General features: G+C 37.3%; 5 protein-coding genes across 6 annotated transcripts; 2 read left to right on the top strand and 3 right to left on the bottom strand.

Annotated features, from left to right (window-relative positions):
• Positions 1 to 131: 131 nt before the first annotated feature.
• On the bottom strand, positions 132 to 1189 carry LOC111490320. 2 transcript variants are annotated; one of them, XM_023138910.1, is made up of 3 exons: positions 1056 to 1189; positions 902 to 939; positions 132 to 839 (listed from the first exon to the last, which is right to left on the bottom strand). In XM_023138910.1, coding segments are annotated over exons 1-3 (396 nt in total). In that variant the 5' UTR covers positions 1058 to 1189; the 3' UTR covers positions 132 to 483. The 2 variants fall into 2 exon arrangements, with proteins under 2 accessions (XP_022994678.1, XP_022994679.1); XM_023138911.1 differs by having other exon boundaries at positions 1043 to 1180.
• Positions 1190 to 3050: 1861 nt separating this feature from the next.
• LOC111490284 (RING-H2 finger protein ATL46-like) lies at positions 3051 to 4781 on the top strand. Its single transcript, XM_023138861.1, has one exon. The coding sequence runs from the start codon at positions 3333 to 3335 to the stop codon at positions 4437 to 4439; it is 1107 nt and encodes a 368-aa protein (XP_022994629.1). The 5' UTR covers positions 3051 to 3332; the 3' UTR covers positions 4440 to 4781.
• A 1697-nt stretch (positions 4782 to 6478) lies between these two features.
• Positions 6479 to 7332, bottom strand: LOC111490316. Its single transcript, XM_023138906.1, has one exon. The coding sequence runs from the start codon at positions 7273 to 7275 to the stop codon at positions 6781 to 6783; it is 495 nt and encodes a 164-aa protein (XP_022994674.1). The 5' UTR covers positions 7276 to 7332; the 3' UTR covers positions 6479 to 6780.
• Positions 7333 to 12344: 5012 nt separating this feature from the next.
• LOC111489951 (RING-H2 finger protein ATL56-like) lies at positions 12345 to 12755 on the bottom strand. The gene has a single exon (XM_023138354.1). It carries the CDS (start codon positions 12753 to 12755, stop codon positions 12345 to 12347), a length of 411 nt encoding a protein of 136 aa, XP_022994122.1.
• A 3783-nt stretch (positions 12756 to 16538) lies between these two features.
• LOC111490309 (bidirectional sugar transporter SWEET5-like) lies at positions 16539 to 17759 on the top strand. Its single transcript, XM_023138897.1, has 6 exons — positions 16539 to 16581; positions 16678 to 16714; positions 16829 to 17045; positions 17130 to 17291; positions 17381 to 17500; positions 17584 to 17759. The coding sequence occupies exons 1-6, from the start codon at positions 16539 to 16541 to the stop codon at positions 17713 to 17715; spliced, it is 711 nt and encodes a 236-aa protein (XP_022994665.1). The 3' UTR covers positions 17716 to 17759.
• Positions 17760 to 18619: the final 860 nt, after the last annotated feature.

The following is an 18619-nucleotide window of genomic DNA, read 5'->3' as shown; positions in this document are numbered from 1 at the left end:
CCTTACCTTATTCTTAGAAAACAAGGTTAGAGAGTGTTTTGGAAAACATTTTTTTAGAAGTAAACGTTATATGCTAGTAAGTAGTAAGAGAAACGTCACAAGTAATATATAACTCAAGTAGGAAGATTTGACAATTAATTTTAATCTTAAATTAACTTTGGTAGGTGTAAACGTTAAAAGTGTCAAGGAGTCATATACCAACAAAATTACAAGAAAGGTAAATAACTCAGCTAGAATATAATACATACAATAAAAATAAGGTAAACGGTTTAGAATGGATATACATGTAGGGGCAACCCGCTCTGGACAAGCATGACCATGCCACTTATATATGGTCAAAAATGATTGCCCATTATTTGCCACTCCATGGAGGAACGTGTATTCAAGCTCGACCTCCATGACTTTTGGCGAGATTCTTCTCGAACTTCTAGTGGGGAAAGTGGTTTAGAGCAAAGGGTTGGATATCGATATAGCTACGTAGGTTCAATTGGTGGTGAGGGAGGAATGGACAGTGGAAGTGATCCACGAAGCACTCATTTCAGAGGGAGGGTACGAAGAGTGAATGGAGTCTAATTCAACAAGAACAGGGCAATGGTCGGTTGGTACAAGAATCTTAAGCCCTTCAAGAATTGCAGCCAAATCCATAACTTTGATCTTCCAAGTGCTACAGGTTTCCTTTTGTTCGACTTTTGAAACAATCCTAGGTCCCTCGACCTGTTTCGCTATCCATGAAGCGTCAATATTTAGCTTCCAGTGACCTGTTGGGGGCCGTTGCCATGTCGTGGTCGCTTTTGCCATGGCTTCATGTTGTAAAGGTTGCCTTCCTTGCTGTGGCATCACTACACATCCGGGAGTTGGTTAGGAAATGAGTTTTAATGAGAATGGGGGTAGGTTGGGCTACCTGAAAAATGATTGATTTCTATTACGCTCCATTGTTCCCTGTGACACGAAAAAGCACAAGCGTTAGCATGGTGCATCTTGGAAGAGCTATTTGTTAAGGTAGCTTGTAAAGAGGGAGATAGCATGTGAGAGAGAAATTTACATCAAATATTTACATTTATCGGTAATAGTTTGTGTAATAGCCTAAGTCCACCACGAGCAGATATTATCCTCTTTGAACTTTTGCTTTCGAGCTTTCCCTCAAGGTTTTTAAAACGTGTCTACTAGGGAGAGTTTTCCACACCCTTGAAAAGAATATTTCGTTCTCCTTCCTAACCGACGTGGGATCTCACAATCCATCCCCCTTTGGGATCCAGCGTCCTCGCTAGTACTCATTCCCTTCTCCAATCAATGTGGGATCTCCCAAACCACCCCCTTTCGGAGCTCAGCCTCCTCGCTAACACGTTGCCCAGTGTCTGGTTCTGATATCATTTGTAACGGCCCAAGCCCATCGCTAGCAAATATTGTCCTTTTTGGGTTTTTCCATTCGAGTTTCCCCTAAAAGTTTTTAAAATGCATCTGCAAGGGAAATGTTTTCACATCTTTATAAAGAATATTTCGTTCTCCTCCCCAACCGATGTGAGATCTCACAATGTGGATGGATTTGATTACAGAACAGCATGAACACCAAGATACAATATTTAATATAGATCATATTCATTAGAAAAAGAAGCATGAACACCAAAAAGTTTCGAAAAAAGAGAAAAGGTATGAGCACCAAAAAGACCAGATTGCAAGGCATCAAGGTCACGTCCAAATCATTATATTTCTACAGCACAATGATCTTTTCTTCTCCAAAGAAGCACAAAAGAAATAATTATTTCTTTGAAATAAAGAAGTTTGACCTCTTAATTCTCACAAGATTTCTACCATCAAGTCCACATAAAAGCCAAAAGTTCAGACAAATGTGGGGCGAACATATTTAAGAATCCCAAGAAACAAATAAAACCCTTTTCAACTAAGCTACACCCTTTCTCTCTAGTATACATATACATGTCAATAATTTATCGAATGGGTCTTTTGTTCTATAACATGATTCGTTCGCTTTAACTTTAAGTACACATAATTTCACTTTAGAATTCTACCAAAAGATTTTACATCAGTATATCTACGAGTGTCTATGGCTTGAACTCATTCCCTTTAAGCTCTCTGTTATTTACATGGTCCCCGTTAACTACCAAGTCAACCCGAGGTGACTATGGCTTGAACCCATTCCCTTTAAGCTCTCTGTTATTTACATGGTTCCAGTTAACTACTAAGTCAACCCGAGGGCGGTTTACTATCGAGATGTTTTTTGTTTATATATCCAAAATATTCTCCAAGGGTGTTATGTTACAGAAGGCGCATGGTGATGGGTGTATGAATGGTCATAATCAAAGAGGATATTTTGAAGGCCATGCGTGCAAGGAAAAGGCAGCGAAGACCCCACATATCACCCATTTCTCTAAGCCCTTCATTTTATTCCTTTGTCATATTGGTTGAGTTTTAGTGACAAATCAAGCAAAATTCTTCTGTTCTATACGATACTTTCAGATCTCTGTTCTGCCCACATTTATCTTTCTGTGGTCTGGTCACTCTCCTCTTTGAACCTATTCATTCCTAATTATCCCTTTAGGACCATGTCTTTGTTAGTTTTTCACTGTCTCATATCACATGGAAATCAAAGTAACTTTAGATTCATCTTCTAAGTTAATGATGTCGCCACCATTAGTGGAAAGAATGCTGTGGTTAGCAGGCTATTAGACAGGGAAAACTCATCATTGAAGGCTGATAAATAAAGAGAAAACAGGCTCCTGTGGGTAATCGAGTTGCTATATTAATGGTGGACCTCCTCTAAACTCACACACATCACATTTTCTTCACACATCCATACCTTTTTCAGCAATTTCCTAACCAAAATCTTTGACATTCAAGGAAACAGGGTAAAGAAAAAGACTCCCAAATATCATGTTTTTGTTGAGAGCAGGTGAAAGAAAGTGTACCTTGTAATAGTTTGGTAGAAAATGGGCCTTCAAATTTGGGAGTTGTTTTGTTGAAATGTATGAAATTCCTCTAGTCTCTTCAATCACTGTAGGGCTCAACTGCCACTTTGATGGCCAATCTCAGCCTTACCCACCTTGGCTTTCACACTAAAACAAAGCCAATCAAATCCCAACCCTCTTCCTCTTGTTCTGTGGCGCATAAACAATGGAAATCTGCAGACCCATCTTCACCAGCCAAAGAATACCTTAGTCTTTTAATGGCTTCCTTCATTTTCTGCACCAAATGGTAGGTTAGGTACAATGCAACCTTCTTCAGCATAAGATTATATCATCTTTCTCTATCTCTTTCAGCTTTTTTTCGATCAAAAAGCAGAAAGTTCATCATCCATTACCTGGAACAAAGAAAAGGGAATGTTATTGAGTATTATATCTCCTGAGATGTCAAGATTTTCAAATGAAATGATGCAAAAAGATGGTAATCTGATATACCCATCTCCTCTTTCACCTTTTGATGTTGGCACTGATCCAATATCGAATGATTCTGTACCATCGTCTTCTTCTTCTTCTTCTTCTTCTTCTTCTTCTTCTTCTTTCAGCCGCATCAGCCCAATTCTTCTTCTAGTTATAGTAATTCTAGCAGTCATCTTCTTCATCTCTGGTTTACTCCATTTGCTCGTTCGATTTCTGCTGAAAAGATCTTCCCCGTCAATCTACCATCACTCCAATCGATACACAGAAAGGCCTGGCTCTCACACACTCCAAAGACAGCTCCAGCAGCTCTTTCGCCTTCACGATTCAGGCCTCGATCAATCCTTCATCGACGCTTTGCCAGTGTTCTTGTACAGAGATATTGTGGATTTGAAAGAGCCGTTCGATTGCGCCGTTTGTCTCAACGAGTTTTCCTATCACGACAGGCTGAGATCGCTTCCCATCTGCAGCCATGCTTTTCATATCAATTGCATAGATACATGGCTGCTATCGAACTCCACTTGCCCTCTCTGCAGAGCCTCTCTTTTGAGCTCTAATTTTCCTCTCGAAAACCCTAATTTGGACGAGATTTTAGGGCGCGGAAACGGTTCTCACAGGCAACCAGAAAATCCCCTTTCTGGAAATCATCAGAAACGAGTAACAACAACAATCGATGAATCTTCAAGGGAAATGAGAGTTTTCTCAGTGAGACTCGGAAAATTCAAAAAAATAAACAGCGAAGAAGAACAAGAACACGAAGAACAAACAGAAGAGGAAGGAGAAAGCAGCAACCAAAATCACCTAAACGCGAGAAGATGTTATTCAATGGGGACTTACCAATACGTCGTTGGAGATTCAGATTTACAGGTGATGAAGGAGAAATTAAACCCTGCAATCTTCCAGGGAAACGGAGAGGTTGAAGGTAAGAAAATCAGTGGGAGAAGTAACGGGGAAAGTTTCTCGGTGTCGAAGATTTGGCAATGGTCGAAGAAGAGTGGATTGCCGATTCCGAGCAGCTCGAACAATCAATGGAGGCCGGAATTCGTCTGAAATCTTCTTGGATTTGATCGATATCAATTGAACTTGGATTGTATCAGAGAAATGAGATCAAAATGATTTGTTTCTTCGATATTGCTTGGAACTTGGTTTCCTGAGAGAGTGAACGTTTTCAAAATTTGAAGCTTCAAAGTGTTTTTCAAAATGATCGTCTCTCAGTCCGCCATGTGTGGAAACCTTCGCGATCACGATCAAGAATTTGCGCAACAGAACATGAAGAAGATGGAGTATAATTACTGGAATTTTATAAGAGGTGAAAATTTAAATACTTTATTTGTGTTGATTTTATATTTTTTATTTTAAACTTTGCATAAAAAGGCTGATTTTTGGTATTAATTTCTAGATTTTTTTAAGTAAAAAATTAGAAGGCTGCTACATGTAATCCCAGTTTAACTCCTCTCTCCAATTTAAATAGGAATTCTATGCTGGTTGAACTGGTGTAACAATTCAAGTCCACTAGTAGATATCTACAATTTTTACTGGTTAGTTATGGTTGTCAGATATCTACCGTTTCTTCTGGTTACTTATAGTTGTCACAGATTTTAATAGGGATTCTATGTTTGGTGGCTGTTGTAACAACTCAAATTTACTAGTAAATATCCACAGTTTCTACTGGTTACTTATGGTTGTCACCGGTTTTAATAGGGATACTATGTCTAGTGGATATCCACAGTTTCTACTGGTTACTTATGGTTGTCACCGGTTTTAATAGGGATACTATGTCTAGTGGGCTGTTGTAACAACTCAAGTCCACTAGTAGATATCCACAGTTTCTACTGGTTACTTATGGTTGTCACCGGTTTTAAACAACTCAAGTCCACTAGTAGATATCCACAGTTTCTACTGGTTACTTATGGTTGTCACCGGTTTTAATAGGGATACTATGTCTAGTGGGCTGTTGTAACAACTCAAGTCCACTAGTAGATATCCACAATTTCTACTGGTTACTTATGGTTGTCACCGGTTTTAATAGGGATACTATGTCTAGTGGGCTATTGTAACAACTCAAGTCCACTAGTAGATATCCACCGTTTCTACTGGTTACTTATGGTTGTCACCGGTTTTAATAGGGATACTATGTCTAGTGGGCTGTTGTAACAACTCAAGTCCACTAGTAGATGTCCACAGTTTCTACTGGTTACTTATGGTTGTCAGATATCCATAGTTTCTACTGGTTACTTATGATTGTCGTTGGATTTAATAGGGATTCTATGTTTGGTGGGTGGTTGTAACAACTTAAGTCCACTAGTAGATATCCACAGTTTCTACTGGTACTTATGGTTGTTACCGGTTTTAATAGGGATACTATGTCTGGTGGGCTGTTGTAACAACTCAAGTTCACTAGTAGATATTCGCAGTTTCTGTTGATGCTTCGCGATTTTATCTCTCCCATTTAAATAGGGATTCAATGCTCTGTTTGGTCGAAGTGGGCTCGTTAGTAGATATTATCAACTTCTACATGTATGGTCGTCAGCCTAACGATTTTATCTCTCATATTTAAATACGAATGTTATGCGATATGTGTTGGTAGAAGTGGGCTTTTGTATCAACTCAAGCCTACCGTCGCTAATAGATATTATTTGATTCTACTCGTTACATAATGGTCGTCACCCTCATGATTTTATCTCTCTCATTGAAATAGAGATTCTATAGCTTATTTGGTCGGAGTGAACTTTTGTAACTACTCAAGCCCACTATTAGTAGATATTGTTAATTTTTGCCCGTTATGTATGACATTTAGCATCACGATTTCAAAACACTATTAGGGAGAGGTTTCTAAATTTTATAAGTAATGATTTGTTCCCGTCTTCAACCGACGTATGATTTCTCAACCCACTTGAATTAAATTAACCTCTCGAGCTTGAACATTATAAGACATTGAAATCTTTTACTATTATGAACACTAATCTTAACTCTTTCTTGTATTCTTTGATAAGAGATCGAATATAAATTATAGATTCAAAACTTATTTAAATATTTTAAAAATTTTAATGATATATTATTAGATATAAATTCGACAATAAGAATTTACATAAATGAAACTCTATTTGAATTATGCAATTCTATTATTGGCAAATGAATTATACAAATTTAATTGGAAAAAAAAAAGAAAACAAAATCATATCAACTACCAATGGTTTTTCTACACGTCACCCTGCACAGAAAGTAAACCACCTTATGCCACGTGTACCGCCACCATTGGCTCATCTAAATTAATTGCGAACGGTCAACTTCCAGCTCATCAGTTGAAAAAAAGATACGTTAAATTACCACCACCGGACGGAAGCCGACCAGTCAACTTCACCAGAAAAGGACAAAAGACCGCCGCAGAACCCTATACATCCACCGCCGACTTCACCGGAGCCGGCACGGCAGCGAACCGTTCGGAGAAGTTCTTAAACCCACCGTTGCACTCCTCCTCTTCGAAATCCACATTGCCGTTATTTCCCTCGTCGAAATTCAAAGCGTAACTGATGGGATCATACTGGAATTTCCCAAGCTTCACGGCAGCGGGCCGGTTCCGGTTGAACCGACGAATGAACGTTTTCCATCTCGGACCGGCGACGATCTCGGACCATTCACGAAGCTTCTTGACAGATCTAACTCCGCCGGTCCACCAGTGATCCTCGCTGTCTAAGGTGGCTTTCGCTCTCGCTCTCGCTCCTGCCTTCGCCCGTTCCCACCAGGAAATCTCGTCGGAAACCGACCGACGAGGTCCGAAGCAAGGGAAGCATAAGCAATTATATCGTCCGGAGACCAAATGAGCATCGGCGCCGCCGATTTCTCCGGTGGACTCCGGTTCTTTGAAAGCTCCGTCACGGTCTCCCATGGCCGCAAATTAAGGATTCACAATCGGAATAGCGCTATGTATATAGAGCCAATGGGTTTGAAGAAAGAAACAATGGGTGACCGGAAACCGCCAGTAAAGTGGTGGGGTCCAGTGTTTGTTATCCGGTAGTTGGATGATCGAGCACTAAAGAGTAATTATTTATTTTAGGAAAAAATGGAAAAGCGAATTTTTTTCTTTAGAGTCGTTGTGGAAGGTGGGGTATGATCTGGTGCTTCGCAAACAGAATGAGATAGTACAAAAAGGGTGGGGTCAGGGATGAGCTGGCAAGCGTTGATTTGGGGTGTGGGGGCCCACTTAGGGAATCCAATTTTAGGTGGCGCTGCTATCCACCTACTAATATTCACTCTTTATTTTTGTATATTAAATTAATACAAAAATAATTGTGTCTTATCTTGAAAAATATTCTTTAAACCTTTTTAAGTTAATACTTTTTAATTAAAAAAAATTAAAAAATATATAATTACTTTAATCCGAACTTTTAAATGCCTTTAAAAAATAATTTTAAATTTTTAAATAAAAATATTATTAACACTTTTCAAAATTTTAAAATTTAAAAACTATAAAAGATATTTTTAAAATTTTGATTTTATTAAAACTTTTAAAAGTTTAAGAATATAAATTTAAATAAATACGTGTTTGAATTTTATTTCAATTTAAATAAAAAGTAAAAGATTCTTATTATTAGTGTACACTAAGTCAAAACTCTTACTTATAGGTTTATATGCAATTAATTATAGGTAAAATATTATATTATATTTTACATTTTTTAAAAATTATACCATATTAGTCTTTAAAAGATTATTTAAAATGAATAATGTTTTCTTTTTAAGAAAATATATAAATAAAATTTTAATTCCTTCAATGGGTCGTCCCTTAACAAAATTGAATACTAACATAAGTTAAGATATTCACAGTATGCCTCAATTCGAACATGTAATGTAGTCTCAGGAGTTAATGGAGCTCGAACAGGTCAAGAACTACGATCGAGGTTTTTGGTTTAAGCTCTCTGAAGTGTCTACGGTGCATCACCCATTTTGAATGTCCCAATATTTGGATATCTACCATAACTTTGTATCATTCCAACATAAATCTAGAGAATCACAGTATGTCTCAACTCGAACATGTAATGCAGTCTCAAAAGTAAAGGGAACTCGAACATGTCAAGAACTACTATTGGGGTTCTTGGTTTAAGCTCTTTTAAGTGTCTATAGTGCATCACCCATCTTGAATGTCTCTGTATTTAGATCTCTACCATAACTTTGAATCATCTGTTAGATACATTGTAATTTACCCGACATTCTCGATTTCTGTAAAAATAAATAGAGAATTTTGCAGAGATGAGATCTTGTTGGGATAGGGTGGAAGAACGGTGGACATATGTATTTGAGGATGATCATTTAGATTTGGGACAAGTAATTGAAAAAAAAGAACAAAATAAATAAAGCAAATGGAAATAGTTGGATTCGAACACAAGAACGCGACGCAGATTGGGTTACGACCTGATAGTTAGGGCTAAATATCCATCTTCTCAATCACCAGATTTCTTCAGCTGGTTCAGTTTTTTTTTACTCTCTCGACATTCTGTCTTGCATCCACCTCCCAGTAGAACGAAGGTAATGATCTTTACTGTTCATCTTTAAAATCTACCTTCTTTCAATTTTACGATTTTTTTTTTTTGTTTAGATCTAGAATTTTCTCTGGAGTTCTTGAGTAATTCTATTCGCAGTCGCATACTTCAGATCGGATGTACTGATTCGATGTGTTTTGCTATTTCCATCTCTTTATCCCACTTATGAACGAAGAAGTTTTCGATTTTTCATGATATTTGTTTATCTTTGATGATATCGATACATGCTTTTGTGAGATTCTGCAAAATACGTGACCAATAAGACCTTCATTAGTTTTTTTTTGTACTCTTGGTTCCTTGTGTGATTCGCATCTTACATTGGAAAAAATTAGGTTCAGTAGGTTTCACTTTGTTATTTGAATGCAAGTTCTTCATTTATAACCTGGCGTCTGATTTATAAATCTTTTTTTTTACTGATTAATGGGATGTATTGCTGATTTTTGTTGAATTCTACATCCTTATACAGTTCAAACTTTGTGATGGCAACTGAATCCAAAACCGCTACTGAGGAAGTTAAGATTGATCTCTTTGAAGATGATGATGAGTTCGAAGAGTTTGAGATTAATGAAGGTATGGTTTATGATCTTACTACTTTCTTTCTTAATTCCTCCAAGTTCTTTACTACTGGTTCCACACTTCCAGCGTATATTATTTTTCATACATGGTTTCCCGACGTGCAATCAATAATGGTCTGGGTGTGATTTTGATTGATAAATTGTGGTCTTGGTTTCTTTGTTTCTAAATTCTAATTTTTAGATTCAAATAAAGGGGGAGAGAGATAGAGAGAGGCAAAATCCTTTTGCTGTTTAACAATTTCTAATTGTTGTAGACTCAAATGGTGGATATGCATTGATCTTGATATGCTCTCAAGGAAAGAAATAGAAATTCATGTTTTATAGATTGAGATGCGGGTGACGAAGCATGTTTTTTGTTGCTTGATTGGAAAATTTTGATGGGCAATACATCTGTGCTTTGAGGGAAAGAGATTAGAGGCATAAGGCCATGGATAAGACCATGGTTGAACCATCATTTTTCATGGTTTGCAGTTGATCCGTTCCATTATGTTTTAGAACGTGGTTAGAGTCGATGATTATCAATTGGAATGTGGTTAAAGGGACTTCCATATTCCGGGAGCAATAAGATATCTTCAAATTAAGCATCCAAATCATATGACTGGTCACTTGATGACATCTCATCTAGTTCTTGGACCCTTGAACTCTACTTATCCTTATACATAAAAAGCTAGAGTGATGTGGAAATGTTGGAGTTGTTTATAGATACGTAGCATTGTGAATAATTGTGCTCGAGATAGCTATGTTTGTCTCTTGATCTGTATATATTAAGTCCTTGTACGTGTCCATTTTGCTCGATATCTCCAGTTAATTTTTCTCCGAATTTTTGAACTCCACATAGATGTGTCATTGCTGGTGCCTTGGACTCTCGCTTGTGGCTTAGTAAGATCATATGTCTGCTCATTTCATTTTCACAATTAGAACATTACATGTCTTGAGCTCTTGAAGGATGTATGTGCTAAAGTTGCTGACTGACGTGTAGTGTCTTGATAATAAAATTGCTTGTAAAGGTTGGAAGTGATGTATAGGCATGCTAACGTGAATAGATTGTTTCGAGTACCTTCATCACTTAAGAACAAAGTGGTTAGAGACAGAAAGAGACAGAGCTTCTCGTTCAGGCACTTACTTTTTAACGGTTCTGGCAGTTAGTTACTGGGTTGATTTTCATACAAGTGAAGCACTGTGATACTCTCTGATGTGTGTCTAGCCTAGTAAATCGATTCTAATCACAAGTAACTTGAGCTCATTTCTCAGAGACCTCTCTCTTAGATGCTGATGTAGAGCTTGTTACGCGCAGCTTCTTGTTCATCCTCTCTCTCCTCTCCCTCACTGATAAAAAAAGAAAAACGAATCTGCTTCTTGATCTTTATGGGTTTGATAGAAATTTGGTTCCAATAGATATACTAATCTAAGCATTCTGTTATCATAGACGTTTCTGATGTTATTAACGATCATGTCAATGACAGAGTGGGAAGTCAAAGAAGAAGGGAAAGAAATTACTCAGCAGTGGGAAGACGACTGGGATGACGATGATGTCAATGACGACTTCTCGTTGCAGCTTAGGAGAGAATTGGAGAGCTATACCGAGAAGAAATGAGAAGAAGTTTTGTCCTTAAATGTTTTCATCTTCAAGATCTCATGTTTTAACCAGGTCTTTTGATCCCATGTACATGATGGTATTATGAAACATTCTTAGGAGCCTAAAACATTGTTACCTTTCAGATCAGAACATTGGAAAATCGAGACGTTCGGCACCAAAGAAAACTTCATTTTCTTGTTGGCACGGAACATGATCTTCGTTCACGAATCTTGCTATGGTTTGCTTGAGATTTATAAGATGTTTCGTTCTGAATATTGGCAGGAATAGAAAACTAAGTTTGTACGTGGTGGTGCACTTTTATTGTTTTCCTTCAAAGAACACATGATGAGTCGACCAATTCTCTCGAGGATCAACAGATTTGAAATCCTTCTTTCTTTTGTATTCTTCTTTCTTTGGGTCTAGACCTGGCATATGTCTGTGTATACTGGTATCTACCCCTTCGATGTACATGACCATCGACAACCACGGTACATCTTGTTCTCGTGTTTGAGAATTCAATGAACATCGTGACATAGTCTTTACCACAAGAAAGATGTATGATTTGAGATTCGTTCTTCATCACATCTTAATAGGAAGAGACGTAAAAAAAAAAAAATCACCATTGTGTTTGAGATGGTTACAATAGATTTTGGAGGTAAAAAGAAATTGGGTCCTTTTTAGATACGAGAAATGGATAAAGTTGCAATGCTCGATAATAGAGGAGGTGAATATTTAGAACGAGAATTGGGTCCTTCTCAGATATGAGAAATGAAGAAAGGTGTAATGCTCGATAATAGAGGAAGTAGGTAAATGTTTAGAACGAGAATAAATTGGTCCTTCTCCGATTTGAGAAATGGAGAAAGATATAACGGGATCCGACAACAACAAATAGATTATTCAAATCTCTTGCCCAAGAAACTCAGCCATAAATTCCACAATCTCCCAAGTTCATCCCCTTCATATATTACAAAAGTAAATTATTAAAAAAAAAAAACCAAAAAAACAAAGAAGAAAAATATTCGACAACAATCCCCACCCACAAGAAATTCTCCATTAACCCCACTTTCCACCCTTCTTCTTCTTCCCTCTTAGCCGCTCCCCTTCCTCAAATTCTCCAACTGTGAGCTCCACCCCACTTACAGACAGGCGGCGGCCCTTCTTCTGAACTTCATCTCCCTCCGGCCACCGCACCCGGCGGAGGAAGTGGGTGTCACTTGTCAGCTAAACTTGATTGAACAAACAAAAAAAGCATACCCTTTTCATCCTTATCTTATAAAGGGTCATTTTGGTGCTCCAAAACCAAGCCAAATTTAGGAACAGCAGCGCAAGTTCTGCAAATTGGGCAAATGGGTGTCTTCAAAAGCCATGAATCTATGCACTCAACATGGAAGCTATGCCTGCAATTGGGCAGCAACCTGCATCTTTCCCCTGTTTTGAAGCCCTCCAAACAAACAACACATTCCAAATCAACGCCATTTGTGCTCTGTTTCTCCCCTGATTTGTACTCATAACATGGAAGCTTCTCCAAATCCTGATTTGAAAGGTTCTTTCCCAAATTGCTTCTCCAAATCCCTTCCCTTTCTCCTCTGAAAGCTCTCCCCACAATACACACATGAATCACTACCAGAACAGCGATTCCGACCAGCAACAGAACCGCCGACACCACAATCTCCATAACCATAGTACTTCAATTGAAAAACCAACCAACCAACTAACCAACCCCAGAAGCTTCAAAAGGCTGAAAGGTTTTGTGGGTCTGTTCTTGTGTGTTTGAATGTCTCTGTCACGTATAGAAATCACTCATCTTGGATCTTCAAGATTACACCTTTTGCTTTGTTTTATTCACAAAGAAAAGGGCTAGAGAGAGAGAGGAATTTGGCAATGAAAGAGAGTTCTTGTGGCTTTGTCTTTTTTTGGGTCACAAATTTCTCGAACACCCTTTTGAAAGTTCTTTCGTTTGGATCATTTGAGAGCAGTTTTCACCTCAGGAAATTCAAAAAAGACAGACAGTGAGAGCAATTGACAACGAATGTCCATCAGCTGCTTCTGAGTAGAAGAATGCCATCCCTTTAAGGTATCTTAGAGAGGTGAGAACATAAAAGTTTTGATTTATAATACCATGGTGCAAAAACTTGAATCTCTACTCTCACGTGTTGTTAAACTAAAAAAAATCCTTAAATGAAGAGTAAAAACTAACTCTTTAAAGTCGACGACATTCTATGGTGAAGTCAATGTCTTATTATTGAACAGGTAAGTTAGCTACTTTTGTGTGAGATCCTACATCAGTTGAAGAGGAGGACGAAAGACCATTTATAAGGGTGTGGAAACCTATCTCTCTAGCGGACATGTTTTAAAAGTTTGGAGGGAAAGCACAAAAGGAAAAACCTAAAAAAAACAATATATGTTAGCAGTGAGCTTGAGCTGTTACAAATGGTATCAGAGCCAGACACGAGGCGGCTGAGCCCCAAAAAGGGGTAGACACGAAAGAGTGTGTCAGCAAGGACGCTGGGCTCCAAAGGGGAATGGAATGGGAGTCCCACATTAATTGGAGAAGGGAACGAGTGCGAGCAACAACGCTAGGTCTCGAAGATGGGTGAATTGTGTGATCCCACATTGGTTGGAGAGGAGAACGAAACACCGTTTATAAGGGTATGAAAACCTCTCCCTAGCATACTCGTTTTAAAAACATTGAAGGGAAGCTCGAAAGGAAAAAATTAAAAAGGACAATATCTACTGTCCACAACGGATTGGAATAGTCTTTTCCCACCCCAAAATTGTGTAAGAACATAAAAAGAGGTATACAAAGAATTGGATGCCAAATTGAAGTGTTACATAGACAACAAACCATTACTCATAGCCCCACATGAGATGAAGTGATTGGAAAAAGACAAGTGGACGTTTTTAATTGTAAATTAGGAGAATCTAATCATGTGTACAAAGTCCTATGATTGAGAGAATCCAATCATTAATTTATTACATCCAAATTTTGATTGTCATTGGATTATTGTCTCTTTAGCCATTAGGGCAAACAACTGGATCATACATTTTTTTAAATTTATATATATATATAAATAGTATTGGGTTAATCTATGTTCTTAGTTTTGGGCTTTAATGATGTGATATTAATATAGTTAATAATCGAGATAGAAATATAAGCTGACTGTTAGCAGATATTTTATGTTTTGGTTTGTGACGTATCGTTGTTAGTCTCACGGTTTTAGAACGTGCCTGTTAGGGAGAAATTTTCACACCTTTACAAGGAATGTTTTGTTTCTCTCTCTAACTGATGTGAGATCTCATAACCCACTTCTCTTGAGGGCCAGCGTTCTCATTAACACACCGTCTAGGTTCTGGTTCTAATACCATTTGTAACAACTTAAGCCCATCGCTATCAGATATTGTCCGTTTTAGTCTATTACGTGTCGTTGTTAGCTTCATGATTTCAAAATGTGTCTTCTATGAAAATGTTTCTACATTTTTACGAGAAATATTTTATTTCTCTCTCCAATTTATTTTATTTTTAAAAAAAGATTTTGCATTTTTTATTACGAAAACATTAAAATTTCCTAATTTAAATAGTAGCGTTAGTATGATGGAACAATTCCAACTAAAATTTTAGAAAATAAAAAAACTCAGCGGTTCGTGAGTTATAACTTTTTTAGTCGGGTCAACTCAACCAACCTGGAAATAAGGTTTACATCTCAACTCAACCCTATCCTAATTTTAAGATTTTTATGCGTTATGACTTGTGAATGTTTGATATTTGAATTTTATGAAAAATTTAGTTATTAATGTAGCGTATATGTGACTAAGTAGAATTTTTTAAAATAAATTTTTAAAAGAATAAATAACTCGACGACCTAATCCAATCCAACTCGAACCAAATTTTGGGTTAGTTGAGTTAGTGACCCGAATAACTAAATAGCGCTCACAACCCTACCAAATTCAAATCAACCCGGGTATACCCTAAATTTTAGTTAAGGATTCCACGAAAGTAATAAAAAAAAAAAAAAGGATATTTTTCATATTATAAGGCAAACTACGGTAGCCAAGGGTTAAACGTTTTTTTTACCTATTCACTTCTTTGTCCGTTAAAACATAAATATATATGCATATGCCTTCGATTAAAAAGTCCGAGACGTGAACTCCTTTACCCTACATGTCCTTAAAACCCTAAAAAAATGAACATTTTGCTTCTTTATCTAAACCTTGAACCCTAAACTCTAAACCCTAAAACTCTAAAAGTGTGAAACCCTAAACCCTAAACCCTCCTTAAAACCTTAAAAAAAAAAAAAAGTAACCATTTGCATTTTATCTAAACCCTAAACCCTAAACCTTAAAACCGTGAAACCCTAAACCTTAAAACCGTGAAACCCTAAACCTTAAAACCGTGAAACCCTAAACCTTAAAACCGTGAAACCCTAAACCCTAAACCCCAAAACGGTGTAACTCTAAACCCTCCTTAAAACCCTAAAAAAAAAATTGACCGTTTTCTTCTTTATCTAAACCCGTGTAACTCTAAACCCTCCTTAAAACCCTAAAAAAAAAATTGACCGTTTTCTTCTTTATCTAAACCCCAAACCCCATAAACCCTCCTTAAAACCCTAAAAAAAAAATTGACCGTTTTCTTCTTTATCTAAACCCCAAACCCCAAACCCTAAAACCTAAAACCCAAACCCTAAAACCTAAAACGGTGAAACCCTAAACCCTAAACCCCAAAACCGTGTAACTCTAAACCCTCCTTAAAACCCTAAAAAAAAAATTGACCGTTTTCTTCTTTATCTAAACCCCAAACCCCAAACCCTAAAACCTAAAACCCAAACCCTAAAACCTAAAACGGTGAAACCCTAAACCCTAAACCCCAAAACCGTGTAACTCTAAACCCTCCTTAAAACCCTAAAAAAAAAATTGACCGTTTTCTTCTTTATCTAAACCCCAAACCCCAAACCCTAAAACCTAAAACCCAAACCCTAAAACCTAAAACGGTGAAACCCTAAACCCTAAATGTCCTTTTTAGATATCCAAATGCTAATACCCATCACAAAAACTCCTAAAATTAGCCTCCAAAAACCCTAAAACAAGAAAAAAAAAATCACTTTAATCCATGTTAGTGAGTAACTAATCGACAATTAAGGAGGTAAAAAGTTAAATTATCACCCAAAATGTGACTTTATCTTCAGTCAATTACCACAGTTATTCACGTTTGGCCTTGAAAAAGCTTCAACCTTTATAACCCCAACTCCTAAATTTAGTCACTCTCTTCCCTCTCTTTACACATCTATTCATATATACATACCTACAAACATGATCATGTTCTTAAAGAAACATTGTTTTTTTCTTACATTTTTTCCTTAAACCCACCAAAAAAAAAAAACAGCAAAAAAGACAATCATAGATGAGTTGCATCCTTATTCCTTCTGTATCGGTCGTTTAGATCTTCGTTTTTTCTCGTTTTTATGTTACAATGGTGTATACAGATACAGCCAGAACAGTCATCGGAATCATAGGTGAAAAACTTTAATCAAATCATAATCATAATCATAATCTTCAATCACTAATCTATATGATTAACGTTTGAATTTGTAATTATGTTTATTTTTCAGGAAATGTCATCTCATTTGGTCTATTTACTTCTCCAATGTAAGCTTTAGTTTGAGTTGTTTATTCAAAATGATCGGTAAAAATTAAGGTTTCTGAAAGAAGCAGCTTTACCGAGATTCTAAGAACTTACTTTTAACTTTTTGGTGCATGCAGCCCCACATTCGTTGCGATAGTGAAGCGCAAGAGCGTGGAAGATTTCAAGCCTGATCCTTACCTAGCCACCATCCTCAATTGCGCTATGTGGGTATTGTATGGAATGCCCTTTGTTCATCCTGATAGCATCCTCGTCGTTACGATCAACGGGATCGGGTTTTTTATCGAGATTTCTTACCTTTCGATCTTCTTTATCTACTCTCCGTGGGTCAAGAGAGTACGTAATCTCGATCTAAACCAAATATTTTATCGTAATTTTACGTTGCATGGCTTTGTTTTCTCATGCAATTTTGTTTTGCAGAGGAAGATTTTGGTGGTTCTTTTGATTGAAACTATCTTCTTCTCCATTATCCTTCTCATTACCCTCTTTGTTTTCCATAACACCACGAGTAGATCTTACTTCATTGGTGTAATTTGTATTATCTTCAACATCGCTATGTATACGTCTCCGTTGACTGTCATGGTACGTCCTATCGAGCTACTACATCCCGAGCTAACTTGTTTTTGTTCTTGAAATTTTTGCTCAAATCTCGAGCTTTGTTTCATTTTTAGCGAATGGTTATCAAAACGAAGAGTGTTAAGTATATGCCGTTCACTCTCTCGCTTGCCAACTTTTGTAACGGTGTCGTTTGGGCCATTTACGCCCTTCTGAAATTCGATCCCAACGTGTTGGTAAGTAAGCCGCTCCAATCCCTTGACCTACCGTAAAAGGTCAACATCTCGTGAGTTGACTTTTTTTTTTTTTTTTGGTTCAGATTCCAAACAGTTTGGGAGCTCTTTCTGGGTTGATACAGTTGATTCTGTATGCAACTTATTACAGAACGACAAACTGGGACGATGATAACAGGTCGTCTACCAGGCAAGAAGTTCAAATGAGCGACGTGTAGTTTTGGGAGGTGGATGAAATTGGAGACATGCAGCGAAGTCGACATGTCGTCTGCTAATTCCTTACCTTCTTTTTGGAGCTTTGTTGAAGTCTCACTAAATAATTTTGTGTAGTCTAATTAATTGCATTAATTCTTTTATTGCTTTGTATTTTCTCTTTCCCCACACCAAATTTATTCTTACATTTTTTTTTTTGGATATTAATTTAATTTCAACCCCAATTTTCTCTCTAAATTCTTTTATTTTTTTAAGTGGAACAAAATTGACTATCAACTTCAAGAACGTAGAGTGTGGTCCAAAGATCGTGCCAACTTTATCAATCGAACCTTTTGACATGCTCTTATCTTATACAGAGGAACGAAGCATTCTTTATAAGGGTGTGGAAACTTCTCTCGAACAGACAGTGTTTTAATCGACTAGACTGCTGGTAATAATACGTAATGGGCTGTAATCAACTAGGCTGATGATAGTACGTAATGGGTCGTAATCAACTAGGCTGATGATAGTACGTAATGGGTCGAAATCAACTAGGCTGATGATAGTACGTAATGGGTCGAAATCAACTAGGCTGATGATAGTACATAATGGGCCCTAATCAACTAGGCTGATGATAGTACGTAATGGGGTGTAATCAACTAGGCTGATGATAGTACGTAATGGGTCGAAATCAACTAGGCTGATGATAGTACATAATGGGCCCTAATCAACTAGGCTGATGATAGTACGTAATGGGGTGTAATCAACTAGGCTGATGATAGTACGTAATGGGCTGTAATCAACTAGGCTGATGATAGTACGTAATGGGTCGAAATCAACTAGGCTGATGATAGTACATAATGGGCCCTAATCAACTAGGCTGATGATAGTACGTAATGGGGTGTAATCAACTAGGCTGATGATAGTACG

This window comes from Cucurbita maxima, unplaced genomic scaffold (assembly GCF_002738345.1).
Source record: "Cucurbita maxima cultivar Rimu unplaced genomic scaffold, Cmax_1.0 Cma_Scf00015, whole genome shotgun sequence".
Taxonomy (NCBI): domain Eukaryota; kingdom Viridiplantae; phylum Streptophyta; class Magnoliopsida; order Cucurbitales; family Cucurbitaceae; genus Cucurbita; species Cucurbita maxima.
This window is presented reverse-complemented; position numbering and strand designations above follow the sequence as displayed.